The following is a 20,007-nucleotide window of genomic DNA, read 5'->3' on the forward strand; positions in this document are numbered from 1 at the left end:
TAGGCAAAGATTTGCCTCAAAATTGATAAAATTTGATTTGATATTTTAGTAATAATTCGTTGTTTCTAGAAGTGAATTTTGTCGTTGAATTTGAGAAATAATATAAATAAATATAAATTCGAAATTCAAGCTTTGAATATGCAGCGCAGCATGGCATTAATGAAATAATATCTCCTGAATGGGTTGAGGACCCGGAGAATTGGCTACACTAAAAGATTAATGCATGGGATAGACATGATTTTTATGAAAATTACCGTTTGATTAGAAACTATTATTAATATTGTTGTGAAATTAATTGACGTCAGTGCATAGCAACAATTTTATTAATTTTGTTACATTATAGATTGACAACACTTTAATTCTTTAGAATGATAAGACCGTCTATTTATTTCACAGTCATGAACTGAATCCGTGAATTGGCTAAAAAGATTTCCCAGAGATTATTGCAGCTGCATCAAAAAATGTGCTATTTAATTCTACAAATTATGTTCCATCTAACTCAAAAATAAAAATCAGTAATTTCCTACACAGACAATTTGTAGAGACGATCAATATAAAGGAAAACTCTCTTCTTCCTATACCAGCGATGTTCAAAATCCGTTTAATATTTCTTGAAAATCCCTGTTTTTCGAAACAACGACAATAAATATACCTGAACCTTTCATATTCTTAATTCCTTGTAGGGAAATTCTGTATATGCCTTACCTGCTCACTATCATTCAAAATGAAGCAAATCGAGAAAATAACACGAAATTTATCTTCTCCGGCTGAAAAAATATCGGACCCCACGGAGGTACTATGGAGCTTCCAAGCCGAATCCGGTTCGGCGACAGACTGACCTGCCTCAAATCAGATTGATATATTTAATATCACACGTGGAATTTTATCAACCAATCAGCAGGCGAGCTTCAACATTCGTAGTTGATGTCGTCTCGGTAACGAGCAAACAAACACCGTGTCGCTGTCCGTGGTGACTGGCCAAGGGGAGGCGCTCATAGAAAATATACTTCTACCGATTCGTTAATTTTTATGTCTGTAAGTTCATGATAACTAAATTTTTAGTACAATTTCGAATCAAAATCGTGAATACAATCAAATTTGAGTGAACCAAGGATCTTGGAATAACATGTGTCATGAAAATAAAGTCTAAGCAAGTCTACTATAACTGCTATCGACCTGGTCTTCGGTGGGTGCGTGGCGTGATGTGTAGTACTGCATTTTCTCAGACATCGTCATCCTCAAGCTGGGTATTAGAAAATGGCTACATGAAAATGAAATACATAACTTAAGAACACAAAGCCTTACAAAATTGAAAGTTTCTCCTGTAATAACTATTTTTCAGAGGAAATGAGTTTGCCTCTTCCTAACTCCCTTTTCTAATTCGAAGTACGCCCCCGATATTTTGGAAATACAGAATCTAATCTTTCAACCCAGAACCGTTCAACGAAGTGTAAACATAGGACAGACGAGAAATATGCCGTTCAAATCAAAGACATTTCATCAAAATTTTACAAAAGAACAACAGATTTGTTCCCTTGGGCGCCCATCAAAATGCTCGTCAGTAATTGTTCAGAAGATTACTCACAAACATTTTGATCAAACTCAACTCGTCTAGGAACAAATAGTAAAATTTTCTTTGGCTATCGTTTCACACAAAATCTTCGAACTATGTTAAGAGTCTCTCAGAAATGAGTTAAGATAATGATCTCGAAGGCGTTGAAATGGACTCAACTTGTCTAGGAACAAATAGTAGAATTTTCTTTGGTTATCGTTTCACACAAAATCTTCGAGCTATGTTTGAGTCTCTCAGAAATGAGTTAAGATAATGATCTCCAAGACGTTTAAATGGCAGCAGATGAAACACGTGTGTTTTGTTTGCGTGAGTACAGCATTTCTGGTCTCGTATGGACAGTCGTATTCGACGATGCAGTAGCAATAAATTTCTAAGTACACATGATCACGCTATCATGAACTTCGTGAATTAATCGAGGCAGTGTCCAGTAGTTAGCGTAGCTGAACTGAGCGTAATTGAGATTGGGAATAAATCTTAGTCAAGTATAGATTGCTAAGATTTTAAATTACATACTGAAAATGTTCATTCATCCGTGAAAGAATTTCTTTATTCTTGGATTTCCATAGGTTTCTCACAATATACATCATTTTTTCCTGTAATTTACAAATCTGGTTTATCTTATTAGCATTAATACTCTGATAATTTGCTTCTATACATAGAATCAATCTCGCAGTTTGATTTTTGTCGGCTTATCAAAGTTTTTTAGTATCCATATCTAAAGTATTTACTCAAGATTGGATGCGCACGCGTGTTCATTTACTTTCTGTATTAAGTTGCGAACTCAAAGCTGAGAGATTCGGCATTTTTAGTATAGGATTTTATACCCCACATTCATCTTTGTCTCTCACTAAAGTCGAACTCTAAAAGCTGTAATAAAGTACAACTTTGACAGCTAAGCCACTTGCAGCGCTGTGAAGTTTGATTAGTTCATTTTTAGGGACGAATTGAACGTGCGATGTTTGAATTAATCCTGTATAATCATGCTGCTGAACGTGTATATCGGCTCGCGTCGTTCTTAGTGTTCACTTCGTCCCACATGAAGAACTTTCATAGCTGTTAATCGAAAAAAGTTTCGGTCAGCATGCTAGAACTTGATCATGTTGTGAGTTGGATTTAGTCATTGGCTTCACTTGGTGAAATTGGTCGACACAGCACGTGCTTTTTCTAGCGCAGTCATTTCAATCGACCTTCTGTTGAAGACATTGAAAGTTGGACCAAAAGTATCGGAATATTAACAACCAAGTAAGGTTGTCATCAATTTTAACTAAATGTACGTTTAGGGATCATACCGAGTATAATATCGATCAGGCTCCAGCAAAGCGTGCATGAGGTGGAACCCACTTCTGGGACAGAGATGGGAACCCCCTTCTGGGACAGAAATGGGAACCTACTTCTGGGACAGAGATGGGAACCCACTTCTGGGACAGAGATGGAACCCCCTTCTGGGACAGAGATGAGAACCCCCTTCTGGGACAGAAATGGGAACCCACTTCTGGGACAGAGATGGAACCCCCTTCTGGGACAGAGATGAGAACCTTCTTCTGGGACAGAGATGGGAACCCACTTCTGGGACAGAGAGAGGAACCCACTTCTGGGATAGATATGGGAACCCCCTTCTGGGACAGAGATGGGAACCAAATGGGAACCCACTTCTGGGACAGAGGAAGCGTGATATGCAATTTGGTAATAATGTGGTGCAAGACAAAAAATAAAGTATAATTTATAATCACCTATATAGAAGGAAGCGTGCATCACATGCACGGAAGAAGAACATTAACTCACGTATTTAGCGGATCTCATTCAATCGTTTATAACACCCAGTTTTCATAGGCTTCTTTATAGAGCTCATGAAAAAGAAAATCATTTTACTTTCACTCGCCGTTGTTAGGGTCATCCAAATACTACCACCTCTGCACTGCACATACACACATACTCATGGCCTCATGCACGTACACACACACAGACGCACACACATGTAAGAGAAAATGCTGAACAATATTCCAAAAGCTCCAATAAATATTATTTCAACAAAAATGACAAAACTCAGAATTAATTAGGACTCAATACTGTTCGTTCCCCTTCAAAAATTGCATGCACGGTAACGGTGATACGTTTCTGTAATGACGCTTGGTAGATATCGCCACATTTCTACTTGTGACAATTATATATATAAGCTCACGTTCGTGGGGTGTAGGAGGCGGCGTGTAGACCGCTGGTGTGGGGACCGCTGGTGTAGCCCTGTCGCCTCGCCCTGCGAGTAGATCGTTTCGACGTCTTGAGCTCGCGCGGGGGGGTCTGAAGTTTATAACCTATTAAAGAACTTGCTTGTACGAGGGCACAAGCATGAATAACCAAGACACGTGTGTTTGCTGGTACTCATGGCAAAGAGTCTCCCCACTTCTGTTTCTTCTTGATTGAATAGTTTTTACTGATATTTTCATTGTGTATGGTAACGCGGTGCAATATATTGTTCTATTACAAATTGGGTTATGCAAATTCCTGATTTTGCTTCTGGGTCACGTTTTCCGTGAAGTCATTTAGCCTCGAATTGTACCTTGTCAATGTTTTGTGATCCCCCACAGACATGGGCTTCAAAGTCCGAGTCCGAAAGTGAGACTGGACAAGAGTATAATTAAATTGACTGGGAAAACAAATGGTATGTATTCTTGTTTTTAAAGTTTGTTGATTAGTATAGTTTCAATTTATCATTTGAATTCAATAAATCATCAAATATTTGAATCGATCATGGTTCGATGTTTGAGTTCAATGAAGGATTTATTTATTTGTTGAATTATCGTCAACAACTGGAAGGGCACGTTCCCACTCGTGCCATAACAAGAAGGGAGCGTTACCACTCATGTTGTCACTGGAAGGGCGCATTCCTTTTCATGACATCTCAAAAAGATAACATAATAGTCGTTATTATTATTATAACAATAATAATATAATAATAATAGCGGTTTCAGCGTATATTAGGCCATAGGGCTGTTGCCGATTCTTAACATCGCAGAACATCCGCAGCATGTTGCGGTCTCGAACACACAACTCACTGCTACAATTCTGCTGTGCTTAACCGCCCGGCCTCATTGCCGATTCTGACCAGAAACTGCATGCGCACAGCGCTGGGATCGAACCCACGCCTCTCTGCGCCAATCTTGGGACTCTGAATTGTAACCACTGGGCCACCCTGCCAAGTGGTTACATACTCGTTATACTCGTTATCACGGCTTTTCACAAATCTTTTCATCCCGCGGTTCTTCTGATTGCAGGTGAGGATACAAAACGTCACGTAGGCAACCTATTGAAGCTTAATTTCATCACTGAAACTGAATAATTATCTACTAAGCCTAATGGGATGGACCGATTTCTATCGAAGTAGGCATTCTCAATTATTGTCGTTTGATATTATTAGTATCTGGAAAACTAGAAAATTGTGACAAATTATAGAAATCCAAAATAACGTATGCTAGGCCACGTCGGAAGAAGAAAAGCAGCTTAAATTTTGCTACCATTGCCTATTCAAAAAATATTTGTTCAATTGTCCATTACATTTCTGCTCAATGACTTGAACTATCCGTTGGTTTCAGAGGCACCAATCAGCCAAGATCTAAAAAATTCATTGCATTGAAGAAGTTTTGTGATGGTCGCCAAGTGCCCGGCTGGAGTTAGTATCGAATCATCAAGGGAATATAGAAATCCGTGCGTTATATGCCGTTGATTTAAAACGATTCTTTTCCTGTCTATATTTTCGCAGGAACCTTAAGATTGTGATTGTAATTATGAGGGCTATTTTCTTTCATGGAGTTTTGCTTCATTGCGATTGTAGGTTTGAGTTATTCCAATACCTGAACAAGGTCTCAATACGAGCCAGGGAAGGAATCCATTTAATTTAAAAAAAAGTCAAATTGATAGCTGATTGATCTTAAGGCGCGCGTGCCGATTTAACTCGGCATTTAATACTTCAGTTAATGTGAAGGCCTTTCCTGGAAAGACTGTGCGAAATTGTTTTAAATAAAATTCAGGATGTATGAAGTCGTTCATCTAGTCGCAGGTCTTTTGATTAATTTTAAAACTATAAATACGAGGCACTCATTGAATGGACTCTACACGCGCGCTTTGATTTAACTAATCAAGTATGCTATAGGATTAAAATATGGATTTATTCGTTGAAAACACTCAGGGTGTATAATTTTGATGAAAATTTGAATTAAATTCTACGATTGTTTTTATCATATCTCTGCTCGTGCAGACACTTGGTTTATTCGTTGATTAAACTCGGCGCTTCCATGCGTGACTGAAGATATTGAGCACACTATCAGAGGTTCACTGGAGGCTGGCAACGTTAGTTGTGTTCACTATCAATATCGTCGTTCATTTGCGTCGAATAAGATTAGCAAGCAATCAGAACAAGAACAGATATCGTTCTATAAAGCCGCCGTGGCTCTCACTCTTTTATACTACTACAATTTTGACTTTGATGCCTCAACGTTGATTGTTTTATCAATTTTCAGGAAATTTATAAAACAGAATTTGAGAGGAAAATTTGAGAGCAGGAAAAATAATGCAGATCCTAAAGGTACTTTTTTGACATTATTGGAAAATTTCAAAATCGCCGTGCAATTGGCTGCTGATATTATTAGGCAAGCAACATCACGTTTTATGTGACACCTTTTACTGTTCAGGACATCTCGCAGTCTACCGCGCAGAAAGAAGTTTCATCATTTAAAATAAATGTAAATGAATATATGATTGGTATACCAATAATTTACTTGCCAGCTTAACTTTATTTTACCATACAACTTGTCACTGGGGAAAAGCTGTAGGTATAGTTTATTCAGATTTCACATTTAAAATATTATTCAGCTACGGATCTCTATTCTTGAATTGTTAATCTTAAAAGCCGCTATAGGTAAAGACGTGATTATGGTCTCGTGAATTAAATATTTTCGATAGAAAGTTAGCGTTTGATATGAAAATGAAGCCTACAATTCTGGCGGCTCTTGTTGGTACAACGCAAGCGGTGATGTGGGACCGAGTTGCCCAGGGGCCATACTTTCAAAACTGGCTTAGTGAACGTAAGAACTTACGCTCTATTTTCTTTTCTATGATTGGTGGATTTTGCTTGAAAGGCCGTCAATGATTGGCTGATGAACTTACGATCTCTTAACTGTTTTTAAAAGAGTGGCTTGAAAGGCCGTCAATGATTGGCTGATGAACTTACGATCTCTTAACTTTTATTGAAAGTATGGGCCCAGAACTCGTCTGACATCAGCAAGTGTGCCTCGAGCTGTGGCTGTAACGTCATCACCGTACCTCTGCCTAGCCTCATCATGTGCGCTATCTTCTGTGCGAAGAACGGCTGTGACCGCTTCGTTTTCGAAAATGGTCAGTTATGAGTACAAGGTTGGAGTAATAAAAAAGAATTTCAATAAATTCCATATCAGCACGAATATTTATCAAATTCTACAGGTGCAGAATATACAGAAACCATGAATAAAAAAGTAGGTTCAGCAGTAAAGTCAACATATCGGGAACATGAAATATTAAATCTCTAAAATTTCTGTGTTTCAGTCCTCCTTAATTATTGTCCATCTTGTCATTCCGCATTGCTTCTGATAGAAGGTAGATTATCTTCGCATAAGCCAAATGGAGGGATTGGAAAATGGACCATTTTCATGTTATTTGTTAGATCGCTATAGCCATTGCTATTAAACTTAAGTTTTGTATTTATGTACTGGTATGATAACCTCAAATGATAGGGGAAATATTTAAAATTGTCAGCGAAAGATCACACGGTTGTGTCCCGTGCAACATTGAAATGGTCACTGAACAAAATAATTTTCAGTGAGCGAAACGCGATTATTTTAAATAAAAACAAAGGGCTTTGTATCTGTGGTTTGAGCCATAGCATAGTATGAGGAGAGATAGCACTAAATATTGTTACAAGCAGTCTTATTACAATGGAATCCAAGGTATCTAAAACGTATAAGCGATGTGCAGCGTGCGCTAATATAAAATTTATTTATATTAGAAGTATAATTTTTTCAATGTGCCGGTATGTCATTTTGAGCACTCAATAATAAATTGTTTTAATGAGTTTAATGAGAATGCAAATTTTTAATATTAAATTTATTTGCATTGCGTTACTACATAACCACTAAACATAGATAAACCTCGCGGGGATATGTAATATAGAGATCTGTTCAAACAGCTTATAAATAGTCATTATGCAGAGCTCCAAATGATCATATGTATTTAGGGTATAATTGAATTCACATTTTACAACCCAAACTCCGATTTTTGAGGACCCATGGTTCCAGCACTCAAATACCAAAAAATTTCATATCTAGGCAGTATCCAGGATATACTTCCTGGATACTGCCTATAGATTACTTACTGTTCTCCAACAAAGACTAGTTTCTAGATTATTCCTAGGGTGGAGACTAGTGAGCCATTGCATAACTGGGAGAAAAGGATTCAGGCCAAAATTTAAATTTGATCATTAAATTGGTATGCATAAATAATCTTGGAAGAAAAATAAGATTTTTTTCCGCTCTAGGCAATTGCAGTCCAATGAGAATGCTATGTGAATGTGAGAGCTGAAATGTCTTTCTCTAATTTTACTTGATTTTAAGATTATATTCTTTTGAATGAAACTCGGGATAAAAGGATTCTAAAAGTGCACGAATTTTTATTCCGGAATAAAATTGCACGAATTTCGATCATCTCCACCGCGTAATATTGAAAATTATTGGCATTAAATTTCCCGTTTTTGTGTTGAGAATACAAAACATCACGTAGGCAACCTATTGACGCCTAATTTCATCACTGAAACTGAATAATTATCTACTAAGCCTAATGGAATAAGCCGAATTCTATCTATGTAGGCATTCAAAATAAATTGTCAGATGGTATTGTAAATATCTAGAAGACTATAACATTGCTTAAAATTACAGACATTCAAAATTGTGTGCGTTTAGCCATATCGTAAGATAAAAAATAATTTAAATTTCAATTCATTATTCGTTAGATTCTCCATGGCCTTCATTCTCAACGCCTTGAAATATCCCTTGGTTTCAGAGGCACCAATCAGCCAAGAGCTAAAAAATTCATTGCATTGAAGAAGTTTTGTGATGATAGCCAAGTGCTCGGCTAGAGTTAGTATCAAATCATCAAGGGAAGTTGAAAGTCAGGGCGTTGATTTAAAACTAATCTTTTCCTGGCTATATATATGCGCAGGTATCTTTGAATTTGCATCGGAAATAGTCAAGTGAATTTTCTTCATACTTAGAGTTTCTGCGATCAAAGATTTATAGTTTTATACCAATACCTGAACAAAAGCTCAATGACGATGCATGGTAGGAATTCGTTTAGGAAAATCAAGTTGATCGTGGATTGATCTCAATGCGAAGGTCATTGGAAAAATTGTGCGATATTGTGTTGATAAAATTTGTGATTTCAGCACTCGACGAGCACGTGCTCATTTAATTAATCATTTATAATATGATTGAGACCAGAATTTATAAGTTGGAAAAATACAGTGTTTTATTATAATACAAAATTTAATTTCTTTCAGCATGTGCGTTTTAGTCAGCGTGAGGAAAGATGTGCGTGATTGAAGATGTTTAAAGCACGCAGTCAATATGAGGTTCACTGTAGTCAGGCAACGATCTTTGTGTTCACTACCAAAATAGTCTTTCATTTTCATCGAACAAGAATTAGCAACCAATCAGACCAATTGCAGATCTCGGTCAGTAAAGCCACAGTGGCTCCCACTTTTTATGGTAGGACAATTTCGACTTCAACGCGTCAGTGATATATTGTGGATTCGGTGATTTTATTTTTTATTTACATTTCGTCTGGTTACCTGTTAATGTGCTGCTAAGACCTATCATCGCTAAAGCATGGATTTAACTTATTTTTCGTAGACTGTGTTTTATAGACCTCGACTTTTGACTCCTCATAAAAGTACAACTGTTGTACTCAGTCACATTCGCCTATAGTACTCGTAGCATTTGTTCTGTTAATTTTGGACATAAATAGTACGTTAAATCTGCCATAAACATTTCTAAATTCCGTTGGAATTTTGCCTGGTCGGATTTATCCCAAAATTTATTTACATAAATATTTCATTAAAGAAGTATCTGTTCAGTGAAATAAGTAACAACCAATCAGAACTCTAATTCTTGCACATAAAATAAACGAAGTTTTAGTTTTAAGAAAATAATGAAAATAAATACATTAAATGAATGATTGATATTATTATGGAAATAATTTTTACGACACTAAATTTTCATATGAGAGTTGGAAGTATTATATACATAGATACTTGTAGATACCTGATAGATTTCTGATGTTATTTACAAATTAAAAATAAATGCAATTGTCTTGCAATTTGCTGCTTACAATGTAATGCGAGCATCTTTACAATTTATGTGACACATTCTTTTGGTCAATTCACCTCGCAGTCTGCCACCACAAAAAAAATATGTTTATTTTTGTAATATTCCACTTTAATTAATATTAATATAACTTAATAAATCCGCTCTAAAAATTCATAGTCGCAGTGGGGAAAAGCTGTTAAGTTCATTCAGATTTCACCTTACAAGAATAATTCAGCTAGGGATTTTAATCCTTGAATTGTTAACGTTAAAAACCACCGGAAAAAGTCGTAATTTTTGTCTCGTGAAGCAATTTTTTCGATAGAAAGTTAGCGTTTGATATGAAAATGAAGCCTACAATTCTGGCGGCTCTTCTTGGTACAACGCAAGCGATGATATGGGACCGAGTTGCCCAGAACTCGTCTGACACCAGCAAGTGTGCCTCGAGCTGCGGCTGTAACGTCATCACCGTACCTCTGCCTAGCCTCATCATGTGCGCTATCTTCTGTGCGAAGAACGGCTGTGACCGCTTCAACTTTGAAAATGGTCAGTTATGATTGTAGAAATAAAAACAAATTTCAAGAAATTCAATATAAACAAGAATAATGACCAAATTATGTATAAACATGCACTTAAAATACGAATTTGTGAAAAATTACTATTTTTAGTAACAAACTCAATATTTCAGTTAGACCTAGTTGATAGAAGGGGCTTATGGAATTAGTTTTTTTATGAAATGAACCAAAAGAAATTAAATTATTTTACCTCGCTTATCCCTTCACTTTAAAACTTGCTAACTTCGATAATGATTGCGCTTTGAATCAATTTTACCTTGGATAAGCAGGATTTCATGTACCAAGAATATGCTAATTGAAGGTCGCATATCGACGGACGAAATCGGACATATTTTGGCTGTTATGCTGAATTTCATAAAGCAACTAATGAACATATTTTGTATAAGGTAATCTAATTTAAAATGCTTCCCTGATCAATTTTAGCGTATACATTGCTATTAGTTTTCATTCAAGAACTATCGATTCGTTATGTCATTTGCAATAACTGACATTGATCTCCGTTAAATTTTATTTCGGGATATTCTCAACAAATTTCGTTCAGAGATATATGATCGAACCTGTGAGAGCCGCAGAATAAAGAAAAACGAGAAAGTTTATTGGATCAATACCCAAATTTAGGAAATCTATCGGTGTTCAAATGTTTCATTATTTCTTTACCTTGTGCACACATACATGTTTATCCATAAGCTTAAACTATCTTAGTTGAATTTAATTTCCTCATAAATATAAATTCTCAAGAATAGGGAAATGAATTTTAGCAGGGATAGTTTTTGCGGGTACCTTCGCACGTAGCTTATAATAAGAGGTGAAAATGTTGACGTTTGAGATCGTCTTGTGACAACAATCTAACCGTAACTCAATTATATTGTACCGATAGTGACATGTAACTTCGACCATATCGGCTCTGATTAAAATTTCAGATTTAAAGTGCAACTGCCATGCAAGTGGCGTTACAAATTTTTAACATTTAATCCATTGGATATAACAGGCGTTCAAATGTTCAATACTAAATTTAAATCATCTTCAGTGATTGCATTAGTAAATAAATGTGGCATATAATCAGACCATATAAATATAAATAAAATTGCATATAAATCATTCGGCTTTACGACGTCTCAGTTATATGGTATTCATATAAAAATTGCTCTTTTCATTTTTATTATCAATAATTACCTGGTTAAATTAATTTGGTATGATGTGAAGCCTTTTGGTAAATATAATAAAAGTGGTAAATTTTATAAATATTATACGTTGCTCTGGCTTATTCCAGCAACCAATAAACTTGAAATGATGGCGTTTTCATTTGGTTCTCTGATAATATTGTCTTTGAATTCAGAAACGTGCAGTGTTGCAACTGGTGCTGTGTCCAGGAACACTGCTACCTTCAGACCCAAACCCAGTGGCACTTTGCGCGAGGTGGCACGAAACAAAACTGTCATCGCCGCGCCATATTACGGGCCACAGTAAGACAATTTCCAGTGAAATTTTACAGACGCGGCAGCTTCTGATTTGGATTACCAGAAGCTGGGGCGACTCTAAATTTTGTCAGGGTCCATACCCAGTGAAAATTTACAGACGCGGCAGCTTCTGATTTGGATTACCAGAAGCTGGGGCGACTCTTAATATTGTTAGGGAATTTTTGCGGGAATATGAGCACCTTTGAGATTGAGACGATTTTCACTTTTAAAGTTTCCATAGCAGAATTCGTGATATTTGATGCATTTCATGTAATGATCATGATAGTTAAAATGAAAGAATCCTCCCTTTACTCTACTGCATATATCTATCGATTGAGTGATTAATATGCGCTTGTCAGTTATTGAGAGAAGCGCTACTTTCTGCAACAATTACGGTGCTACAGAAAAACTATCAAAGCGCACTTCGGCATGCAGCTGAATTTGGGAAAAAGTCACTCTTTTATTTCAAACACTGAAAACTCTGCGTTTGTTTCATTCTGGGTTCTTATTTTTTATCGTCTGAATCCGTAAAGCTAGGTGAACATATTCCAACGAGCAGGTGTCAAATTCAGGATTATTAGTGCCTTTATATTTATATTTTAAATGTAAGCAAAAGAATAATTAATATGATCTATTTCCTTAAATTTCAGGAAATTCAAATGTCTATGAAAAAATAGTTCAGTTAATCTTTGGCCTGATTTTCAGGATTCCTCAATATGCAAATGATGGCAACACGACCTCTTATTACCACTCCTCCAATACGTACATGCAACCTTGGTTCATCTTGGACCTCGGTACTTGTACTCCGGTCGTCCAAATCCGTTTCCTGCCCACCTACGAAAGCGAACACTATTTGCGATTCGTGGATACTCAGGTGATGGAATCTTTGAAAAACAGCTGAAGACGAAAATTTATTAGGCGCATGACTTTTAGTTTACTGAGGTGTCCACTTAAGTGTTTGCGTGCGAAGAAAGATCCACACTGCAGGTCTTAGGAGGTCATGAGCCAGGGTTGGTGCGTCTATGCCTGCACATTATTAGCACCATTATCGTATTTACAATGAGTAATTGGGCGTCGTTTTTTATTGTAATGACTGTTATTATTGTATAATTTTTATCATATTTTAATACATTTTTTAATTTTATAGGGATAGTCACTAGACATGTGCGGAACTAGATGTTGTAATGAATGAATGAGATGACGGACGAGAGATGATGTGGCGTGGGTTGGTAACACTAGAGAGGGAAATAGAAAGTCGATCGAGACTCAGGATTATTATTGTTGGTCAAGATTTTGTTTCGGTAAGGCTACTGCTGTTCTTTCTCTCGGTGTATCTTTTTCTGTTGTTTACGCTGAATGGTCCGGTAGATGAGTGAGAATCGGACGATCAAAGGCCAGGTGAGCGACTAGTAGAAATTGGTGAATTTCTTGAATATTTTGCCAGCCATTCCTTGTCTTCTAGTGATTTGGGCCCCAAATCTGGGTGTTGGTAAATGAAAACCTAAGGTTGCTCCTTTGTTGGTGTTGGGAAACTTTCGTAAGTTGATGAAGATGCTAGATGTATTTAGCCGTCTGATGGGTATTATCTTAATTGCATTTTGAACTGATGGTGTCTTTCTTTACTCTATGTTCATTATTTGTGCTTATCTATTGGGTGGCATACTGTGTATGCTGCATTTAATATTAGCCTATGCACATATCCACTGTGATCTGTGCGGTGTCGTCTGCGAATGATACGTAGTCGGCCTGCATCGCATGGTCTGATGTGAAGTCCATTAATTTTTGTGTGACTGAGGGCTGGAGGTTTAGTTGAAGGTTCTAAAATATGAGATCGGAGTTTCACACTTTGTGAAGGTTTGGGGCCAGGTCTATATTATGTTTAAGGGCACTGGGTGAAACAAGTGTTTCGTGTATTGTAGCTGGAAGAGCGGTCTATGTATATTCAATACTTCTAGATTGCAGCCTGATTTTAAGTAAGTTGTGTGCATGGATGGCTGCATATTGCATGATGCATTATTATATATGTAAATACCCTAATGAATAGGACTAGTTTAATGTGTGTAGTGGGCAAGTACTCATAACTTTTATAGAAGATTAGTGAATGAGTATTATTGATAATTTTTATTGTTTTTAGATAGTATGCCTTTTCAGTACTTGGTGGGATATGTGGTATCATTGTTGCCAGTGAATGGGAGGTAGTTGATGTTTTTGAGAGCGGTCGTATCAATGAGAAAGTGGTAAGTTAATAGGACGATATAAGCATACATTTTGTAGTAGATTTTGAATGCCGTGAATTTGTATCCAGTTCAGGATTTCACATTCTATTCTGTTAAGGATTTTAATGGAGTCATGTTGAATTTACATTAAAGAGTCATGTTGGAGGAAGATGCTTTAAGATAAAGGATTCTGTTTTCTTGTGAGTGGATGTTGCGATTGTGGGTTGGGGCTCATGGCTTAAAACATGTCGTGGGGGATTGTGTTGATGTGTGGTCGGTAAGAGCCTAACATGTCTAATCCCAGTATATAGGCATAGTGTTCGAGTTGTGTTCATGTTCTAAACCGATTGCTTTTTAGTTATTGCGAATGAAATTTTATTTGTTAGTAAATTTCGGCCCGTATTTTTACTCTTCTCTTTTTTTGGTCATCGTCATAAGTCCTTGTTTATTAGTAGGTGACTGGAATCTCCGTAGGGTCGTCTTCGTCGCACATCGATTGTTTGGTCATGAGCTAATGAAGCTCGGCTATAAAATATAAGATGGTCACCTACTATCGGGTCCTGAGACTACAGTCGGTGTTGTCTCCTATATACATGGTTCTGGTAGTGGGTGGTAAGAAATTAAAGACGTTGCCCGATTCTCTGTTCGTGAAAGCAATGTCAGTGTCAGAACTTGCCTTTTAAGATTTGAAGGAATAGAACCGAACCTCTGCTGCCTATAGGGAAGCTGGAGATTTGGGCTTCAGGAATGATGGCAGTGAGTTGGATTTGAGTCGAGTTAGTATGAATGTTTTTGAGCCTGAGTATGTTTATTTATTTGATTGCATGCTTGGCTACTCTTGGATTATTATTTTCATTTTTAGCGCATTTTCTCCTTTATGGAAAAAAGGCGCTATTGTGCTCGTTATGCCCGCCCGTCGGTCTGTCCGTGACTTCACGGACGGACGGCCGAGAAAATGCGCTATCTGTCACTCACTGCAGTGAGTACTGATCCAATTTTTTTCAATTATTTATATAGTACGAGTTCTTTTCAGTTTTATGATATTGCATAGTTTTCCCTTGGTTGGGCAAAATTTTTTTTCTTGTACATTAAAAGTCTTGTCCATCTCAAGATCCTCCTGGGAACCGCAATGCCAGCGTCAGAAGGCGACTTCAGCAAGTTCAACGTGGCAGCGACCATGGCCGGACCGCTGACGTCTGTGGTGCAGTGGCAGGAGTTTGAACTGCCACAGCCGTGCTGTGCCCGCTACGTCGCTGTCTACAAGTACGTCCTCTATTCGGACTATCATCGCTTTCTGGAGATCAGTGAGCTGGAAGTTTACTCACCTTGATATTGAAAAGTATCAATACTTATTGGACTTGATCTGTGGATTAATTGACGTGGACTGATTGAGTTTGACAGCAATGAATTATTAGGCGCAACAGGGGCTAAATAACCTGCATAAGAAAATTTTTCAAACTTTGGAGGCTCATATAGAAGTGACAGAAAAAATCAGTCAATGAATGAAAAAATCAACGAAAAAATCATCAATTCGAATTCGGATCATCAATTGCGAATCATCAATTCGGATCATCAATTGCGAAAGTTATAACATGATTTTAGCCTCATTTTAAATTGGTTAACAAGTTGATCGAGCGAGTTAAGTCTAGCCAGTTATCACGTAGTCGTTAAATAACCGCCAGCAAAATTAAAAATAATGCTCGTTAAACATTAAATATAATTCTCCAGTACAATCCTGTATCTCTGGCGATCATCATCAATGCAAATGTGTTGTAAGGAGGATAACGGACATCCTTTTCAGCGCATTTTCTCATTTATGGAAAAAATGCACTATTGTGCTCGCCATGTCCGTCTGTCTGTCTGTCCGTCCGTCCGTCCGTCTGTCTGTCCGTGACTTCACGTTTTCGTCGACGAGAAAATGCGCTCTCTGTCACTCACTGCAGTGAGTACGGAGTTATATTTTTTTCCTTCTAAGCATGACGTCGAGAGGGTATACGGGATACGAGCAGTGGTACTGGGCATGCCTCAATACTCGGTAGACCGCCCGACAGCAGTGCAATCTGTAGGATAGCTGCTCGAAGAATTGTGGTGACAGTTAAGACGTGGTGAGGTCTTTGGCATCATGGTGGTAAAAATGACTACTTCGTTATACATGTAACTCTTGGTAATTTAATTCGTTGCGTGGATGTAGGTAATTGCATGACCTGGCTACTGTGGTTGTTTGTTAGTGTTCAAAAAAGTTTGTTTCTCCGTGATTATTGATGAAGACGGACGGAAAAGGCACACTGCGCCATCTTAAAAGTTACTTTATTAGTTGTCGTTTTGCTATCTTGAGCATTTGCTACCATTGTGGTGTCCCTAGGCTATGATGCTCAGACCTATGGACCTAAATGAGGTCCCTATTTAGGCTGTGAGGTCATTTAATGCCCTTGTATTAGCACCTTCTGTAATGGCGAGTGAACACAGAAGGAAGGTAGACCAACTGTCCGGTGTATGACTGAGTTTTGACGGCCACGTGTGCTCTGTGTGAGCACGCTTTGTTCAGTGAAGAATTCAAGTGCTGTGAGCGTAAAATGATGAAATTTCTCCCCTTTATTGATGAAATTTCACCCCTTTATTATTTGTTGCATTCGTAGCATTGAGTTCTTTAGGGCCTTCATGAAATGACAATTATTGGCTCTCATGAATTGAAATGGTCTGGGTTGTGTGGTGTTGGCTGAAATATCCTGGATCGTCTTTTGTTTGATTGCATTTCGTTATGTTTTGTAGAGTTTCATAATTATGGAACGTATAAGATGCCACTAAATCGAAACAATCGAGTCTCAGGAGCCTTGATGAGATCAATTTTCTGTTCGACAGTATTCATGCTATTACCCATGAATTAGGGGCTGGTCAGCTTCTGAATTATGGACGCCTCAAGCTCGATTTGAGCGTAAATTAGCGGTTTCATGTCCGCTTCACGCTCTGATTGGGCATACAAGCAAAACAAGTGCCTGATTAGAATTTGGTCTGTTCCCTGACTACCGTGGGGCGAGTGCGGGGAGCTCGTATAGTATTTGGTACCTGATACCTTCGGGACGGACACGGCCGAATCTGAAAAGTGCGGTAAAAAATGCCCGCTTCTCTTCCCCCTAAAATTTTGGTTGGAAGGAAGGAGGCATTTCGCTATATACATTGCTTTTTGCATTGCCCTATTCTACCCATTCATCTACATTCCGGGTATCAAACATTCACCTCCATTCACCGGGTTTCAAACATCAAACATTCACATTCCATTTCCGCACGCATGCGGGCATAACAGCCAGTATACCGGTATAATTTTATATCGACTTGTCATTTCACGATACGTCACTAGTAAGTTCCGTTCAGCGAACTGTTTTGCACGGATCTATACAAACCTGTCTATTAACTACGGTAGGAATAGAAATATTACTATCGTCGAAATTGCAGTTGGAATATGTTGCTTTTCCAGCATTGCCATGCTCGATGGCCATTTCATAAATTTATTTTCTAATTTTTAATTTTTAGAAAATTTCACAATTCCTAACGACACTTCGATTTCACTCCGGTAACAAACCTGATGTTACAATGGAAAAATACACATAATCACAGAAGCATCTTTCCATCGAAAATATATTTTTGTCGTATACGGAATGAAAGGACTAACTACATACCACGTAAGCTCTAAAAATGGGTTATAAAGTCAATCATCATCTTGATCCATCGTATGAGTTAACAAACGCATGTGGGCACGCTATTCCATGAGCGGGAGATGGTCATGGTTCGCCCTTATACCAGAGGCTGACCAGGCTATCATGAATCAGCTTGACCAGCTTTTTTTTCGGTTATATTACGCAGATTCGGCTCATCGGGCAATCAATTTCCACAAATGGCTCCTAAATAACAGTCGAATACAGGAAAATGGCCGTTTCAAGCCTAATTCACATCTAAGGCTAGAGTTACAACCGTTTTATTAAACGTCCGAAAGCTGACTCCAAAATTTGACTGGGTAGGGTCTTGCTGCGTAAAACGGTCTGGGGTGCAATCTATAGATAGTTGACAAAATGACGAGGGGGGGGGGGGGCAAAGAACCAGACTTATCTCTTGAAAACTCCAATTGAATACGGGAAGTTATTTGCTTGAAACTTGAATAATTGTTCACTGTTATTAGTAATAGTTCTTTAATGCACTGCAAAATAATTTGCTCTAACCTCGAGTTATGACTAATCCTGTTTCCGACGTATGCACTTGCTTTGAACGTGGTTGTCATCCAGCCGGATCATGTCTTGGTAGTGTTTTAATCCCTTTAGATTTTTGGTAATCACCATGTGTTACTCAGTGTGTTTGGCTTCACAGAAGTTTGAAGGTGTTTGATGCAATTGTTACTTACATTAACGTTACTATGACGACGGAAGTTCGAGTCCATCAGCTTGTTGAAGATGTAATCATTCTACGGTGTCCAGCTCACGCCGCGAGCTTAAACGTCGAAATAAACTTTAATTTATTTTCCAGTATTATTTCTAGTTATACCCATGTCCATTTGTAATCTTTTAAATAATACACTGTTTGAAAGGATCGATTTACTGCTCGCTAAGTTACGTAAAGATTTTTGGATGTTTGCACATCGTCCACGTTGGTGCATCGAGTTAAGCGAACCGTGTTTAATGGCGACAAATACTAGAATCGTATTTAGTTCTTTCTATTCTGTCTCGGTCCATGTTAGCATTATTTTCTGAGCGGACATCACTGTTTTTGCAGGTGTCCAGCTCAATCGTAGCAGCTCTTAACATGAGTTACAGAGTGTAAGGAACGTCACTAGGTATAATTCAGAGGGGCTTCAGCCCCCTAAAATAGTCTGAAGTTCACCTAAATAGCTTTAAATAACATCGTAAATACCGAAAGAAGTGTTCTCTTATCCTCAAAACCTAGTGACGCCCCTGTGAAGTTTTATGGCGTTTCTGTATTTATCGATTGTCACGAGAGCACCAATTAACACGAGTGAAAACAAAGTCCATTAACTCTTTTGGTTTCCACTTCAATTAATTCTGATCACTTCAGGTCGGATATTAACTGTGCATGTTTACTGTAAAATGTAGTGAAAAGTCGGCCATCAATATCTCGCGTGTTAACAAGCGGTTAAATAAATTTGTACAAAATTGACTCGCAGGACGGTCAGACGCGGAGTATAACTCGAATATAACAGACGTTGGGATAGATCTGGGGCCATACTTTCAAAACTCGCTAAGTGAACGTAAATACTTACGCTCTATTTTCTTGTCTGTGATTGGTGGATTAGGCTTGAATGGCCGTCAATGATTGGCTGATGACTTACGATGTCTTAACTTTTTTTGAAAGTATAGGCCCTGTTGTCCTGCGTCTATTACTGAGAGTCCCTTGACCATTGTCTCATAGCATAATTTTACTACGTTCGGATCGTAACAAAAGTTGGCACAGTTGTACCTATACCTTCCGACAAGTGTTAAAGTCACGAAAAAAAATAAATGTGTTTATGATGGTCAAGAACTTTTAGGATTGACTTGACGTATCAGAATCTTTAGTCTGAAACTAATTCAAATTAATATTTTGAAACAAGTTCAAGCATTTGCAATATGTTTCATTATGCTATAACACCTGTTTCCTAGGAGCCGACGATTCGTTATTTCATAGATGTGCCTTGTACTCATCATTTACTCGTTCTTGACACTCTATTTCTTGTCCCATTCAAGTATAAGCTTACGATGTATAATATTTATGACTCATTGTTCATTATTTTAATTCATTTGTAGTGTGTTCTCTTTATTCCGT

General features: G+C 37.7%; 1 protein-coding gene across 1 annotated transcript; it reads left to right on the plus strand.

The window, feature by feature from the left end:
• Positions 1 to 10,444: 10,444 nt before the first annotated feature.
• On the plus strand, positions 10,445 to 15,622 carry LOC125179369. Its single transcript, XM_047885119.1, has 4 exons — positions 10,445 to 10,500; positions 11,866 to 11,992; positions 12,692 to 12,860; positions 15,314 to 15,622. Exons 1-4 carry the CDS (start codon positions 10,446 to 10,448, stop codon positions 15,530 to 15,532), a joined length of 570 nt encoding a protein of 189 aa, XP_047741075.1. The 5' UTR covers position 10,445; the 3' UTR covers positions 15,533 to 15,622.
• Positions 15,623 to 20,007: the final 4,385 nt, after the last annotated feature.

This window comes from Hyalella azteca, unplaced genomic scaffold, assembly GCF_000764305.2.
Source record: "Hyalella azteca isolate HAZT.00-mixed unplaced genomic scaffold, Hazt_2.0.2 contig16986, whole genome shotgun sequence".
Classification (NCBI taxonomy): Eukaryota; Metazoa; Arthropoda; class Malacostraca; order Amphipoda; family Hyalellidae; genus Hyalella; species Hyalella azteca.